At 36.3% G+C, this 14,485-nt stretch overlaps 1 protein-coding gene across 4 annotated transcripts in view; it reads right to left on the bottom strand.

Annotated features, from left to right (window-relative positions):
• Nucleotides 1–14,485, bottom strand: part of TENT2 (terminal nucleotidyltransferase 2) — a 44,432-nt gene that overhangs the window by 10,774 nt on the left and 19,173 nt on the right. For all 4 annotated transcript variants that reach the window (XM_062599083.1, XM_062599084.1, XM_062599085.1 and 1 more), the window contains 3 exons: nt 11,857–11,985; nt 7,740–7,783; nt 1,330–1,466 (listed from right to left, as the gene is read on the bottom strand). In XM_062599083.1, coding sequence (XP_062455067.1) covers nt 1,330–1,466; nt 7,740–7,783; nt 11,857–11,985 — 310 coding nt within the window. The remainder of the gene's footprint in view (nt 1–1,329; nt 1,467–7,739; nt 7,784–11,856; nt 11,986–14,485) is intronic.

The following is a 14,485-nucleotide window of genomic DNA, read 5'->3' as shown; positions in this document are numbered from 1 at the left end:
GATAGCTGAAAAGACAAGCAACTCAACAGAACCTTTTAGAACAAGCATGGAAACACAGGAAGTTCCACCTGAATACAAGGAAAAACTTCACTGAGAGTGACAGAGCACTGGAATAGGTTGACCAGAGAGGTTGTGGAGTCTCCTTCTCTGAAGATATTCAAAACCTGCCTGGATGCAATCCTGTGCAACATGCTTTAGGTGACCCTGCTTGAGCAGGGGAGTTGGACTAGATGATCTCCAGAGGTCCCTTCCAACTTCAACCATTCTGTGATTCTGTGAAAAGACAATTCTCTTATCTGCAGGGCTTGTTAAAGGAAAGCCCTTTATATGAATCTCTCTCCTAAGATCAGGTTAAAGCATGCATAAAGCTCATGAACTGCCACAAGTCGTATAGATTTTACTTATGAATTCCACACGCAGTGCACATCCCAGTGACGTTTGCTTTCAAGGATTTCACGATTATTTCTTATACTAAAGTAAAATATGAACACTAGAAAAAATGGTAAGGAATGTCAGCAGCAGTCATATTTTGTCCTTCTTCCAGAGAACAGTTACGGTAGATATAAACAAAACAGACAGTAACTCATATGAATCAATGACCTGAACAGCCAAATATTTAGACAATCCTATTTAAAACAATCACCTAATGCTTTATACACACAAGGAATCTTTGTAAGAGATTCTCAGCTGACAATTTGGTAACATGTTCATAATCCATGGTTTTCTCAGGTTCTCTCACACCTTTGTCTTCTATTTCTCTTTCACAAGATAGTCCAGATGCCAAAATTAAACTCAGATTCTAGCAAATCAACAAGGTTAGTGAACCACATAGATATGAGACAATTCCTCAGTAAAAATAGCTTATATTCATGTCTGTTATGGTTAAAGGAAGGAGCCATCTGGTCAATAATCTCCCCTGACCTGGGATGACAGAAAACAACTGCAGTTATTAGGGTTCAAGTAATTCCAGATCATAAGCAATATCTTAAACTAAAACTAAGGAGTAGATCTTTCTTGCACTTTCTTTGCAGTTTTAAAACAGTGTAATATAAAAGAAATTCGGCTATTTTGGAAGGACAGACCTATCTAACTCTTAGCAGTTATTTTACAGACTAAGCAGCTTGGCTAATCAAAAGACTTTAGACAACACTTTTTATATTAGCATTCCCACTGTCCTCAGTTCTTTTCACTTGTTTCCTCTCTGTCAGTTACCACTTTCACATTGCTTCTATTCTTTCCTTTTTAATGGACTTAAAATTTTGATGTATCAAAGTGAAAAAAAACAAAGTTCTACCTATTTTAGAATGCTGAAAGGAGTTTAATACTTACTCAAATTCTGTGGCATAATATTTGAAGAAGCCTATTAGCAAATCTCCAAGACTTGATTCATTTTTTGAGAGGTAAGGAGGAATGGTACATGGGGCTTGATGAACAAGGTGCAACTGCATAGCAGGATCAAAAGAGTCCTGTCAAAATAAAATCAGAGAGTGTATACATATATATATATATATATATATATATATACACACACACATATATATGTGTGTGTATACATATTATATATATACACACACACACGCAGCTTTAATCTTGGCATGTATTTTTATTTGTAACAAAAATAAAAGGCTCCCCATTATTTTCTTATTAGAAATTCAAGTACAAATCAAAAGGAAAAAAGCTCTATTCCTTCTGTGCTGCTGTGCTGAATACCAGTTACTCCCACTGAGCTCAAGCAGAATCACCTTGGCCAGAAGAGTGAGACCATTGCTTACCTTCTGTTTAAGATAGAAGAATCTATAAAATGAACTCATGTTTACATACTAGTAAAACTAGGTAGCCTGCACTGAGTTGGTTGCATTTCAGCTGTGCTAAGGTGTGTGAAGGTAATGCAGGTTTCTCTACGTTTCCATAACTGTGGTATAGAAACACTCACTCCAGAAGGAAGGCCTTACTTATTTCCCACAGCACAAAATCCAATTTGCATGTCAATCCCACTAGCTGTAATATAACCTTGCATCTTCCCACACAATGAGTTCAAAGATAGTGATAGCACCTCCTCTATCCAAGCTATCTGAAAGAATAAAAAGTGAGTTATACAACAGACCTGAATATACAGACGCCACCATTTAAGCTGAAATATGCTTTTCTTTCAGAAATATTACAGATTTACTGAAAAGGAAAATTATCATCAGTATAGAAAGTTCCTTGCTCAAGACTAAGCTACTGCTTTAAATCTGCTACACTCCTTAAATATCCATCGTATCATTTAGGTTCCTCTGACAGACTGGAGGTACAAGGAAGAGAAGATACCTTCTGCTGCTAGTTAGGGAAACAGTTTTGAAAAGCTGGTAACACCAGGATGCCCAGGATGCTACATTCTACTGGAACGTCTTATAGGATTTGAAAGTTTGGGACTCTTGTCCTTTTTTCCTTTTTTTTTTTTTTTTTTTTTTGGGTGCCAATTTATGGGATCTTGGGCAACGTATCTTCCACAAAAAGGCCATCCTTCCAGCTGTAAAAACTTTGGATTTTTGTTCTCACATCATAGAATTTGTGTATTATTTGTGTATAAGATACTATGATAGTTACCAGAACTCAGAATTTAACACCTTACAATCCGGCAGAACACACCAAAAGCACGGACTAGGACATAAAAAGCAGATATATGGTATACATTTAAAGATCTAAAAGGGGAACAGAAGCTTTCCATAGATTGTACAGAATACACATTTTTAAGCCTAAAGTAAATCTCATACCTACTGGAGTGAAAAATCACTCTTTGCCCATGCCCACAGAAAGCTGCCGAAGAGCTGTAAGAAATGGACTTTAAATGGACTTACTATTAGCTTTATAACAGCTCACATAGAAATAGACATGGGGAGAAAGAGGAATGCAACAAGGGCTGTTGACTTAGAACAATAAAAACAAAAATGCAGTGAAATTACCATGGCAGATGTCTACTGACACCAAACATTTACTTAGTTGCGTTAGCAGACACTGTTTCCTTTATGCTTTATATATTCAAATTATCAATAATTTCTCAGCTGCAAGAAAAAGAAATCACTGCAATGAGGTTAGTATATTGAGTAGCTAAAAAAACCCTAGACTATGGGTTATTTTTCAGAATAAACTATTTTCTTTAGTACTATTGCTAACTTAGACAGAACATTGCTTTTTCTTAGCAATCTTGACATTAACTGTGGCTCAAATATGGAAACAAGGATATTGTCTGTGTTTTATGTATATCTTTATATATTAAATCAAGATTAATCTGTATTAATTTGAATTTGAATAAAGCAAGCAATGAAATAGTAACTACCATACTAACAGCAAAAGACAATATATCTGCTATTATTGTAATAAGATTTATGGCAAAAAAAATAGATGTACCTGCACACCTGTGCGCATGTATGCTTAAATACAGAAAAAGGAAAAGAGCAAGAGTATATGGACTATTTTATCCAAAGATATTTTAACAGTAAGATTTGTTGACAGTTTATACAATATGAACTTAGGAAAACTTGCAGTTTTATGATCAGAAAACTGTATTTTGAAAGTGGTGATTATGCTAGAAGTATAGTCCAAAAAATGCATTTTTCAGAATATTCAGTTTGTCTGTTTCTTCACTGAATTTACAACTGATTGATTAGAAGTCATGTAAGCACCACTGCAGCAAATCTGAAGGACTCATTTTAAGAAGCGGGAAGCAGACTACATTCCAGATTCCTACTCTTGGTAGAGGAGATACAAATCCTGAATTGTATTTCATGATACAGTGGTTTTTGTTTTTAAAAAAATTGAGGGTTGCTGATCAGTACTTGTAGAGAAGAAAGAAACAAAAAAGTGTTTTGTCCTTCTTATATGTAAAAATTTCTAATCTGGTAATAGCAATTTCCTCTATAGCTGATTTACTGCTATAAGACCAAATTAATTATTACTTTAACCTGAGAAAGGGTATGGGGAAGATTTAATGAAAACTTCTGTTGAAATGCATCAGTGTAGCCTGTTTAAGGTCATTTAACAGTGCAATCACTCAGTATCCAGTGAATAAGACATCAGATTAGCCACAGGAAATCTGAGTTCATTCTTCTACTTTGCCACAGACGACCCATGAAACCCCATTAGTCTCTCCCCACCTCCATTCACCTACTGTAAAACAGGGATAACAGATCTTCCTGCTAGATGGACTCGAGGAATAATTAGATAAATAGAGCAAGGTATAGATTACAGATAATATAGCAAGGGGAGGCTGGTAATGAGAGAGAATTTCAAAGCATCCTTAAAATTAGCTGAGTTTCAAGTAGAAACGCCCAGAGAAGTTGTGGATTTCCTTCTCTGGAGATATTCAAAATCCGCCTGGACACAACCCTGTGCAACATGCTCTAGGGGACCCTGCTTGAGCAGGGGGGTTAGACTAGATGATCTCCAGAGGTCCCTTTCAACCTCAACCATTCTGCAATTCTGTGGTTTCCCTGAAAGTTTTCCCTTCTTAATTTGCTCTAGGAGGCAAGAAATCTGATTTCTTTTAGAACTAGTCCCTTATTTGCTTGCTGTATCTTTGCCTCATAACATCTTAAGAAATGGAAAAAAAAATTCAGGACCTGTCTGAGGTGTGTGTGTGAGGGGAGGAAGGACCTCTCCTCTTTAGTTTGGTTGGCCGGTTTCTCAAGGAACAGTAGTGTTCAGCAACACACATCATACTCAAGCTTCAGTAATGTTGACGCATATTCTCCTTCCCCCTTAGACACTGGATAGGAATACAAGAGTCCATCCAAAAAATCTATACATCAAGATGCTCAAATATAAAGTGAGCTTAATTCTGACTGCACAAGATTCTTCCTTCAAAAAGTTTATAATCGTAACATCAGCACTATATTTTTCCTTTTTTGATAGGTATCTGTAAATATATAGGCACATTTGTATTCACATACAAAAATTACCTTTCTCCAGTTTTACAAGTTAACATTCCATTAGAATTTATCAAAAAAGAAAAGGTGCAATTCTAAGTGGGGAGCAAATTGCACCTGTCCATGGACTGACTCCCAATGCCTGAAGCAGCAAAAGTAGCTTAAGTATCATCCCATCTCCTGCCCCATCCCTTTGCAAGACACCACTGCTTGTGAAACTCAGGCAGCAGAAACAAAAGCATGCTCATGCTAGAGCCACTGAAGTCCCCAATCCAGAGTACTAGGGGAAACCCACCTCCATCTGAATTTAACTTATGTGCCAGACTGACCTGGAACATGAGAGACTCTGGCATATGTTCCCTTCTGATACCCAGTTACAGCAACATTTACCTCTGGCAAATGTGCAGGCAAAACACCAGAACAAGCAGTGCCTTAAGCCACTACAGATTCCCCTGGGCTCATCTGTCAAAGTCCTAATTCAGAGGCAAGCTCTCTACAAGCTTTGGGACGGATCAAGCCGTTTTGTGGGCTACTCTAGTCTACGTGGTCAGGCTGGAGAGGAAAGGGCTGCCTGCGAGCCAGAAAGCCCCAGAGCTGGGCTCCCATCTCTGCTGCACCCCAAGGCTCCCGCTCAACTTGTGGCTGCAAGACGTCAGCTCTGTGCCAGTCGGAGACTCCCCCTGGCAACACAGCCTGCGGGTGGGCAGAGCTGGGAGCCTTCCAGGACTTCTCACTCTCACGGATCTGTGGAAGGGATTATACCGAATCAGAGAATCTGCCTATTGTTTCTTATTCAAGGCACGTCCCTCTCTTCTACATAGCACCTGCGATTTAAAACAGACAGTTTTTCAAAGCCTAGAAGTCTTTTCAAGCTGCAGTTAGAGCTGCAAATTTGATTTGAAAAAAAGCTGATTGCAAGTAGGGAGGTTTTGTATCAGAGATACAGTATTTATGCGTAATATTAGAATGGGGACACTGCTTTGATAACTACAACCACAAGTAAAATACATTGTTTCTTAGGACACTGGCATTTTCCCAAGCTTTGTAATTACTGTAAGCTAGAGGTAAAGCCAGAACTCTTCTAGTGTATTTCTTAATTTAAATTTAAAATTTACTTACAGTATCAGTATCCAGAAATTATAACTTTCACAGCACTTAAATAAGCACTTAATTATATTCTTAACAGAGACAGACCAAAAATACATTTGCAGATTTGTAGCATAAAGTATCTTAATTCATAGCTTTGATTGGTTTTATAGTAAGCAGGTGCAGAGTATATAAAATATTTTTTATATTTATATTTTTTAGAATATTCTGTCTGTCCTCCCAAATACAAGATAACACAAATTTACGTTAAAACAAGATGTTACTCTTACTGCAGCATTCTAGAAAGTACATAGGAACCTGCAACTTTTACCACTTTCACAGGGTACAATAAGAACTCCTGCATTTTGTACAAATTCGAAATTTCCAGTTTGCTTTAATCACAAATATTAATTGTTCAAATGAAGTACTCTAAAAGCATTTACACAGTTCAAACAGTATAAGCATAAACATTTGCATAATTGTTACAAAGAGATCAGAAGCTAGTGATTCTTAGTTTTCTTTAAATCACCTGCCACACTACTACAGAATGAGCTTTAGGAAAGTATAATTAGCAAATCTGATAATTAAAAATTCCCCACAGATTTAGTTACATGCACAAGAAAAAGTTTCAAATGCTTTTCAGCATAGTGAAAAGATAAGGTGCGTAGTAAAATAATAAAAAAAAAAAATCACAAATTTAACAAAACATAAATTTAACATAAATAGGATTACAAAATAGGAATAAAATTGCAATTTACTGTAGTTCAAAGCCTTCTTTTGTATCTTAGTTATCTTAATTATCCAAGATAAGGGACATCACAGTATTTCTCCCTGATATACACTGACATCAACTCTTCCCATTTCTGTATAATCGGAAGTATATGCAAAAAGAAAAAATGGCTTTGGGAAACTAACTCAGCACAATTATCAGTAGTATTAAGAACACACATAGACAGTAAGACCAAATTATAGCAGCTATGAATAAGAGTTAAAGTGATACATGAGAAGAAAGGTGAGGAGGAAGGAACAATGAATTCCTCTAAGCAAGTTATTGTTTAGAACTATTCAGCAATAGCTCCTTTGTCTCAGACACGTATTTAGGAGAGTAGCTGTTATTTCTAGGTATTCTTCCTTAGATTAAGGATCACTAGTTACAGCCTTGATTCTGCTGAGGATCAAGGTGTACAGACTCACAGAAATCAGAGTACAATCCAGACATAACAGCAAAGTCCAAAGAAGAGATTTCCATGTGCGAATGGAAGCCCAATTCTGCGAGGTCGCAAGAGCCTCCATAGTAAATATATACCACTAATCCTCTGAATCAATAAATATCAGATTGAGTACACAAGCAACTCAACAGCCGTCAGAAGTTACAAAATTCTGATATAGTACAGATTGAAATAACAATAGTTAATGTACTAAGAAATAACAGTCAGAAAAAGTTACAAATGACACCAGAGCATTTGCAGCCTTACATAGAGAGATCATGGTGAACAGCACTAGTTACCAAGCGAGTATAACGTTCCCATATATAAAAAAAAAAAAACAAAAAAAAAAACAAACTTTTCACTAAAGAAATGATCAAAAGTAGCAACCAATTGTTTTCACGCTCACACTTAGTGTATCAATGACTGTGTTTACAGACTATGCTTAACTTAACCCATTACAGATACTTCAGAATTCATGTATTTTAGATAAGCTTCATACACATATATGATGTAGTAATAATTCATAAGAAACACTTACTGGGTAATTTTTTTGGAGGGATGGAAGGATGGGTTCAGGTAGGGCTATAAAAAGAAAGTTTAAAGTTGCTGTGATTCATGTAATTCACAGGAAACAATATCATATCAACTACACCAAAAGGTTGGACTGAATTCCATGTTAGAAACATCTACTCAGAACTTCACTTTCATGCATTTTGTAAAATAAAAATCATTCCACAAATCTTTCTCTTACTACATTTTATCTATGGTAGAATAGGAAGTTAATTCAGTTAAGGGAAGCTACTATGAAGATATTGTTATTTGTAGAAGACAAAATCTACAGCAGCCAGGTACCATCTGCCTTTTAAAATTCATGTTAATTCAAGACCACAGGCAACTCACCTAGACTCCCTAAAGAGCAGTCAATCATAGCTTCATACTTTTTCTCTCTTTTTTTTTAAATCATCTAATATAGATTATATCACAGCATGGGAAGTCTCCAGATTCTGAATAAGTTGAGTAAGTGTATACTCTTCATCTGCAAAATCTTTTTTTTTTTTAACGTTGAGTCTCCAAAACTAACTTGAACTATACCTAAAATGCCCAACATATTTAGCAGCCATTGCTAGTGAAAACCTCAAAAAAAAAAATAGATATAACCTAATACTGTTAACTGGCCTACTAAACAGCAAGCAGGCTATAAAGGTCAGAGACACCAGTGATACAAATAAATACAAAAAAACCTAAATAATTAATCTTTTAAGAAAGTCAGGGGTAGGTAAAGTATGTTGCATACTAAAAAAAATACAATAAAGAATTATCTCCCAGGTCAGGTGGTACTACAGATGCATTAGAAGACGGAAAAATTTACAGCCCTGTCAACTCTTACAGCAGTTACAGAACTGACCCCTGGTAGTAAGATTTTAATATCATCCTGATAGTAAGATTTTAATATTACTTCATCAGCATGTTTTTTAAAAAAATTGGTCTATATCATTCACTAGGGAAAATAATTATAGTCAACACACAGGGCTTTGATTTGGGATTTAATCCCCTGTGAGACCTTGTTTCAAAGGTGAAAGAGATATTCAAGCATCTTTTTTTTTTCCTATAGAGATGAAAAAAATTAGAATAGCAGAATTCTCAGAACATGCTTGGGATATTTTCAAAGAGTATACCATATTAACCAGCAGGACTGCTAAGATGATGATCACAGCTGTTTTAATAATCATTTTATTTTATTTTGCTTGTAGGCGTTTGGAAATATGAAAGAGTATCTTGTTTCTGCAAGATCTTGGATGTTTTCCAATTCTCTGCCATACTGAAAGAATAGGCATCAAAATCTGAGCAGTATGAGTAATAAAGATATTTCACGTTAATTTCTGGGTCTGCATGATGCATTAGGACAACGGGGTTAAAGGGGAAGTTACCACTTACCACTAGCATTTGCCACCTGAGTTTCTTTTCCTACCGTACGAGATAGTTGGACCTGTTACCTGGAGGAAAGTTCATGCATAAAACATTGATGCACCTATAAAATAAACTCAAGCCACACCAACCTTAGGTCAAAAGACTTCCACACTAATACGATAAGAAAAATGGAAACAGATTAAGTAGTATAGGAAAGAAATTTGACTAATGAAGAGAGACCATATTTACTGCTAAAAGAAAACTTATTTCTGGCTGTTTTCCTGCCCAGTACCATCAACAAAAACCCTACTAGCAAATTCTATGATTAGAAAACAAGCTGCTTTCAGTAACATTGTATACATGTAGCAGAAGTAAAAGAAGTTAACACTTCAATAAAACATTAAGATTCAGTTAGCACCAAATGTGTCTCCAGAGCCACATTTCTCTCTCTCTCCCCCCCCCCCCCTTTTTTTTTTTTTTTTTAAAGCAGAAAGGGCTTATGGAGCACAAGTTAAAAACTCCCCACCTCTAGCCTCAGACTGCTGATACCTCATAGGCAGCTGACTGATCACAGTTCTGCACGAAAAGAATTATTCCATTTTTTTTCTTCCCCAGACAGCTGTGGCCACTGCCACAGATGACTACAGCAAATACCCTCATGCTTGCAGAGTTGTTAACATCATTGCAAGCCTACACATTTATATTTGTTTGCAACTCCCACTCTCTTCCCTTTTGTGCATTACTTTTATGCACAACTCAGTAATTGGCTATTCATGACTGCACACAGCACCTATTACATGCAATTCCACTCTCCCAATCAGTCTCTAGAGTTACTGTAATATTCTGAAAATATACTTTGAGAATAAATTTCCAAGTGAAAAGGCTTGCTTACACTAAAAGCCTAACACCAGCTGTATCAAATGCTTCAGGTCACTGTTAAGATGGTCACTAATTGCTAGACAGTGTAAGGATACTCCTCATCTCCTGCATGTGCTTCACTTTTGCACAGCAATCTTTGCACCCAGTAGCTCTCACTAGTTCCACTTTTGTATCTAATAATCAGTGCAGCCACTTCATTTTTAAGTTAATTTGCCATTTCATCTCTTCCAATCAATGACTTTTTTTTATTGTAGGTGACAGGTCTTTAATATAGATTCTCAACAATATTGTTTCAGAGCTATGGTAACAGACTTTTTTTTTTCTTTTTTTTAAACACAAGTCTATGGAACATCGCCACAGCAAATGAATAAGAAAGAACATAGGCACAGGATAGACTAACTTACATCCTACTATCCTTATGATTGATATCCTTATGATATTCACACACCACAGGGATCAAAAATTCAAAATAACCCAGCTAACTGGATCTCAAACAGATAAAATGCCTTCCTAGGTCTATCCTATAGATATTATTCAGTTGAAAGAAAGCTGCCAGCTTGACTCAACTGTCATAAAAAGCTTTCAGCCCTAGTACAGAGTGGGTGCAGCATGATCTTGGAAGTACTCAGTATTTGGCTACCCCCTCTACAGTGGGTATCTACATTCCAGGCCAAAGAAGCTGTCAAAGGAACTAAACAGAACTATTGTCTCTTTTAATCCAATTAACAAAAACAAAACAAGAATAAAAATCCCACTGCAGATTGTCAAAAGGAAAAAATCTAAAATGAAAATGTACACAGTTTATCTGTAGATGTGATCATTAAATGTGAGGAATACATTGTTATTAAAATAAATACAATGAACAAGGACAGTTAGCATGTTACAAAAAACTAAAACAAAGAATGAATATAAACAGCAAAATACAAAGTCTATGTATGAACTGACAGGAATTAAGAAAATACTTTTACAGGCATGTTACTCCACAAGACATATACCTCAAGGGGTTACTGGCCTACCCTTCTGAAATCACCTATCTCCAAATAAATGAGAACCTCATACTGACCTAAATGGTTTCTTAGATAATTCCTTAAGACTTAATCAAGAATCACAACTTAACATGGATTAAACATGGATTTCTCTAGTAACAGAAACTAATAGGGGGATGAGTTCATTTCAATCTATTCTTCAGGAACACTTTTGGATGACATAGCTTCCTTGAATTCTCTACAGGGATCCTTTACCTGCGGAATTAGGCTTCCCAGCTCCGGACAAAAAGTTCAATGTTTTGATATATTGAAGTCACAAAAAAAAAAAAATACCATCATTTTCAAATATTCCAGCTTCTCATGAGACAGCAGTCACCTCGCAAAAGACAGTAATCAAAGTCTAACTACATGTGCAGTCTTGCATATATATGCCCCCACATTCAGTCCTCAGCTTATCAAAATGAAGAAAAATCACCCCACAGAACTTGTCCCTTCAATTTTCTTGGAAGTTCCCAAATACAAGAAACTTGAAATTGTGATGTTTATCCTTTTACCTTGGGACTACTGAGAAATTCGCTACCCAATGTACATCAGATATCTAACAAAGGATAAGTTTTTGTTAACAAGAGCTTGAGTTTATTTTATAGTTACACAGCATCCTGCAGGCACATTGATTTTTTTTTTTAAGCAATAACTCTGACTCCAGAGAAGAGGTCCACTTGTTAGATAAAAATGCAGCACTAAGGAAAGAATAAAAACATCACTTTGTTTTCAGACTTTTCTGCGTGGAAAATGATTCCTGCCTGATGTGTAGCTTTCTTCTTTAAAACTAAACAAGCACGAACTTAAAAGGAACAGTTTCAAAAGGCAAAATATACTTACTCTGTAAATAGTGCAAAACCATCAACACAAGACTATAGCTGCTTAAAGTACCACGACTGGCATCATTTATGTCGTGAAAACTTGCCCACTTCTTAACAACGAGTACTAATGGACGAACTCGATTCTCAACTGTAAGTAAAATAAATACTTATCAAAAAAGCACAATAACTAGACAGTGATCAATTCATTTTATTCCTGCTTGATCAATATGACACTCCTTCTGCACTCTAAAGTTACCTCTTGTAAGCCATTTACAGACTTTACTTGGTTATCCTCCAACTACTATTCACCTTATAAAAATCAAGGAAAAAACTGCATTTGAAAGTATCTTTTAAGTAGTAAGATCCACAGAGGCATTACAAGGGCCATGCCAGGTAACTTGCAGATGAGACAAAACTGGATGTGCCAGTCAATGTAGCAGTTCCCTCCAATTCATTGTAATAATTTCCTGAATTAAGAAACATTCCAGGACAGATCACAAACTTTTTTGGATTATATAAGCTTTGAGGATGGAGAAAAGAATTCTTCTGACCAGAAGACACAGAGCTCATTCTTAATTTTTCCTCAGGGTCAATGAAAGTAGTAAACACTGCATCCAAACACTAATTCTAAAATTGACTGGTCCTCAGTAGTTTTTTTGTAGATGAGATCCGTTAGATAAAATATCACATTAAATCAAGGTTTTTTTCCATCAGGAAAGACACCAATATTAAAGTCACATTCCCGTTCTGAACTTCTGAATTGCAGGAGAATGTAGGTAGCCTTCCGTATGAAGGTTTTAAACACATTTTAGGGAGGTATCACTAATCATCATCTCATAGGGAGTTCACAGCATACTTCATTTATTATTTGCAGACATGTGGAAGTTATCAGCCCAGTGAACTGTGATACAACAGACCAGAGAAGCATGAGTTTTGGAATATCTTTTCTAACCTGACATCTTTGTGCAAAGTTTTGTATGCTGCACATCAGGACAGAAATACATCAACTGGCAACTGTTTCATCCAGGACAAGAGAGAGTTTCTGTAACAGCACCAGTTATGTTCTCTGTTATTCTGAAAATCCCATCAAATCAGCTGCCTCTTACAACCTATTTACAATGGTTCATCAGACATGCCTCTGAACATGGTGTTCTTTTCATAATGGGTGTCCTGAATTAAATCCAGAAGATCTCTTAAAAAGAAAACCCTTGCCACCAGTCATCTGATCCTCTACATCATTAACTAGTAGCTGGATTAAAAATTCTGACCACTACTAAATAAGATGCAGTATAATTAATATACAGAAAATAACAGTAACATTCTCAATAACAGAAACATGATTTTTCATGAGACAGAAGTGCAAATGTGCTCAAATTCTAAACTGGACTTTGCTCCGAGTCTCACATTGGAAAGGATTTCATTTCATTTAACTTCATTCTGAGGTCAGGTTTTGCGTCTGCCAGTATTCATTGTTAATATATAATGAAATTAGCATGTAACGCTGCCAGCAAGTTTTTTCTGACATTCTTACATCAGTGAACAATCTAATCCCTCAAGAAAATGCACAGCAATGTCATCTGCTCAAAATGTCCAGCTTCCACCCTAATTGAAAAATCCCACCCATCAATTGCTGACTTAATTCCAGACATACCTCCCTAGGTGAACAACCAATAACACAAAAGCAATAGATTCCAGTTACTAGCTCTACTTAATCTACCTACATTTTCTCCTTCTGTGGACCTTCTGCTCCACTTAGTCATATAATCTTTGATCTCTTCTACAGCACCTGATGCACCAACATAGAAGGGCTGGTTTAGAAAAAACAGAAGAGCATCCACAGAAATACGTATAAATATTTTTTATCATGCTCACTAAATTAACCAGCCCCTTGTTTGCTTGAGCATCTAATCCCATAGAACAAAAATATCCATATACCTTACACAATAGAAGCAATTTATTTTTTTTTTCCTTACATACAGGGTGAGGCCATTCAGCTACACAAATTTTAAGTGAGCAGGCTAATACTTTTAATGCTATCCACCCTGGCTGATATGATTTCTAAAAGTATGCAGAGACTAGACGTCCAATAAATTTTCATTGTTTTTGTTTGCCTGAAGTCACGTGAGAGTTTTCTTATCCAAAAAAAGAGAAGACAGACTATGCTTGATAAAGATTGCCTATTTATGAAGGTCCTGCACACTGAGGAGGTAATCTTTTCAATCAAAAGTCCCCCTTAAGTAACTCACTCCTTGACCTCAAGAATACAGCGATATTTATCATCAGAAGACATTAACTTAATTTTGACTGAGCATGTTAGGGAGCCTGCAATCCCTATAAAGGTGGACACCATGGCAGAAAGAAAGAGAAAAGTTGGGCCACATGGAACCCTTCCACTACTTTTTTCACATCTGGATTCCTGCTTGTCCCTTAGTAATTTGCTGAGAGAAGTAAGTGGCGAGATGTGGAAATGAGTGGCAGAAGCTGGGAACAACAATGTTAACATTAGACTTAGTGAAGTGACTCCCTACCTGAAGCTGTCTATGACTTTTTAAGCTTGGAAGGAAATCCCTTTCTAGGTGAATGCCTTCCTGGGTCTATGAGGAAATTACAGCTAAACAACTTCTCCAGGACAGGATCCTCCCTGAATA

Source organism: Rhea pennata, chromosome Z (genome assembly GCF_028389875.1).
Source record: "Rhea pennata isolate bPtePen1 chromosome Z, bPtePen1.pri, whole genome shotgun sequence".
Taxonomy (NCBI): domain Eukaryota; kingdom Metazoa; phylum Chordata; class Aves; order Rheiformes; family Rheidae; genus Rhea; species Rhea pennata.
Note: the sequence above shows the minus strand (reverse complement) of the source record. Positions and strands in the feature narration are given on the sequence as shown.